Genomic DNA, 2,724 nt, shown 5'->3' on the forward strand with positions numbered 1-2,724 from the left:
ACATGCCCACATTGTGGACCAAATTCTGAGCGAGCAAAAGAGACTTCGAGAACTCCGTCGTTTGCGGCAGATTCGGTATCGGAAGAAGAAAGACGACTACGCCAATACCCTCGAACAGGAGACTCGTCAGCTACAAGACGAAATCAATAAGCTCGAGAAGCGACGACGTTCGGTATCCTCTGCGATCCCGACCAAGGAGAACGTCTGGAGTGTTTCGACCGAATACTTTCGACTGTTTCGTTACGGTGTCAAGACTTCTGCTACTACGCAGCCGTCGGCTCAGCAAGACTTGCTGCGCAACGCTATGGCCCCAGACGTGGCGTTTAACGCTGGTCGCGGCATAGAAGCCATGATGAGGAGCTGGAAATGTCTGTGCATGTGGTTCGAAGATGTGGAACTCGAGCTGGAAGGCCTGACGAAGACTGGCAACTCGGTAGTCGCTGAGACGACGACAAGAGTCACCATTACGGAGAGGACATTGCGGAATGTGTTCCCTCATCTTACGAGTAGTGACAAGGACCATCCTTTGGCGGATAAGCTGCTGAATCAACGGCTTGTCATGCGCGGCTCGATGAGGTTCGAGTGGGATCCCGCTTACTGCCGCGTGGCGAGCGTAATGAGCAAGTCGGATCTATTGAGATCTATGCTGCGTCTTTTAGGGAACTTGGAGGACACGTCTCGCGTGTTTGAGAGGGCTCTGATCTCTCCGGACTTCCAGTGGAGGTCAACTAAACCATAATTTCATGTTTTATTTCCATGTTTCCAAGAGATGACAAAGTTCTGAATATCTGATCTAATCTAAGAGGTACGTTTATTTTGTTTTAGTAAAGAAATGGCGTAATCATTTAAAGTCGGTACAGATGGATGCAATTACAGAGGCAACGCTTACTCTGATATTTATGTCAGGCTGACGCTGTCAGGAAAGGCAAAACTGCTTTCACTTGTTCACATGAATGAATTGGTCTCAAAGGTAGTATAGCATGCATGGACGCGTCCGTCGTAGACGCCGCTAAACTCTCGCCATGAACCGACAGAGTTATCACCTTCTTTGACGCTTTTTTACGTGCACTCATGCATATAGCACAGTCTTTCTTAGTTCGAGAAATGCAAAGATAAAATACTCAGCATGGTCGCACAACCCTGTCTTTCGTCTTCGAGACAGTCTAGCACCTATACTTTAGTAAAAGGGCATTGTTGGTTTATTTACCACTCGATAATTTTCGTCGGATACATGCATCATTTCGAAACAGAACGAATGCTAATAAATGTAGATCTAACCAAGTGGTTTGTGTGAGAATAGCGACGTTTGGAGTTCATCACCGTGAGCAACTTTTACACAGAGTGGATTTACATTATGTGGTCACAGTTAAGAAGTTCGGTGCCACGGAGGCTCTTTGAAATGCTCTAGCTGCGTCAACCAGATACCCGAGTATACGTAGCATCGGTCAACACGTCCGACTGACTCATGACTCTTGCAATCCGGTGGCAGGGTCACTTCTTTTAAATGCTCTACCACGCACGACAAGCGTTTGGTCGAGCTGTTCATCGACTAAATTGCCACGAGTATCTGACCCGCTGGTGAAGAGAAGAAAGACATCACAATTTGTTTCCTGTGAGATGGAAAGATTAGTTGCCGTTGTAGCGATTAAAGGTCCCCTTCGACACTTGAGTAATCTGCTTCCAGTATTGTAAGTATCATCTTGTCCACGCCGTATGAAACGTTAAATGCTACATTGGTGTAAATGACGTTCGAGTCCTCATTGGATATCGGGTTGTGGTAGTGATTCATCTTCGAACGCAAGACTCACAAGACTTTGCATATTCGGCTACTACTCCACGAATCTGGGTCGTCACAGAATGTTGGCGCTGCTCAAGTCCATCGATCTTAGTTTACCAGCCTCCTCATTAAGAATGAGCATAATGTTTTTCAAATATCGAATGGTGCAGTCGGTATAGCTCTCGCAGTCGTAATTTCTCCAAGATTGCAAGCTCCGCCATAGCAAAGAATTAGTAGTCATTTATCTGAAGTATTGGCGCTCTTGTAAGCGATGATGTTGTTTCTCGGTGCGTTTCCCAGGGTATCCTTGAAATGAGTCCTGTCTCTCCTTACGCACGTGACCATTGTCTTAGATATGAGGAATAAGAACGTCGAGGTCTCGCTTCCTCCGAGATCTGGGGCGTGTAGGATCATTGCAGAGTTCTGGCTCGCTCGACGATTCCTCAGATCACAGTGTCGTTAAGTAAGTAGGCTGAAGGACACAGTCGTTCATTGATGAAAAATGCCCGGCACGTTCTTCTTTGAGTGATATCGGAGAAATGAAGAACCTCAAATCGGTCTTGCGTAGTGTCTATGTGTCTGATTTGGACGAAGCAAAGGAATTTGGTACTAGTAAAAGAGATTGTGGCTCCCTTGGTATCCGGATACTAATGCCCAGACGTGTTCAGCGGATGGGATGACAGATAACACCGCGAATTGCGAGGTTCACTGTACAAATTCAGTGTAATGCAGAAAAATCTCGAAGACGTGGATAACTACGGTGTTTTGCAGGTTCAGCTGTGCGCGAGAGCAATACATGTACAATAGCCAGTAAGGGCTTCATCTGTCGGTTACATAGACCACGTAAAGGATTTAGCGGATCCCCCACTTGATTTTAGTGAAAACAGAAGACTTCGATGCGGATGGTCCCGCCATTTTTTTGCGTAACTGCATCAACATGCCGCCCA

The 2,724-nt window shown here is 46.4% G+C and overlaps 2 protein-coding genes across 2 annotated transcripts in view; one reads left to right on the forward strand and one right to left on the reverse strand.

Annotated features, from left to right (window-relative positions):
- The first annotated feature begins 81 nt into the window (after nucleotides 1-81).
- PPTG_15247 (hypothetical protein) lies at nucleotides 82-878 on the forward strand. The gene has a single exon (XM_008912619.1). It carries the CDS (start codon nucleotides 305-307, stop codon nucleotides 737-739), a length of 435 nt encoding a protein of 144 aa, XP_008910867.1. The 5' UTR covers nucleotides 82-304; the 3' UTR covers nucleotides 740-878.
- A 332-nt stretch (nucleotides 879-1,210) lies between these two features.
- PPTG_15248 (hypothetical protein) overlaps nucleotides 1,211-2,724 on the reverse strand; it is a 3,618-nt gene continuing 2,104 nt past the window's right edge. Inside the window, exon 2 of the mRNA XM_008912620.1 lies at nucleotides 1,211-2,600. Coding sequence (XP_008910868.1) covers nucleotides 2,496-2,600 — 105 coding nt within the window. The 3' untranslated portion in view covers nucleotides 1,211-2,495. The remainder of the gene's footprint in view (nucleotides 2,601-2,724) is intronic.

This window comes from Phytophthora parasitica (assembly GCF_000247585.1).
Source record: "Phytophthora parasitica INRA-310 unplaced genomic scaffold supercont2.48, whole genome shotgun sequence".
NCBI lineage: Eukaryota > Oomycota > Peronosporomycetes > Peronosporales > Peronosporaceae > Phytophthora > Phytophthora nicotianae.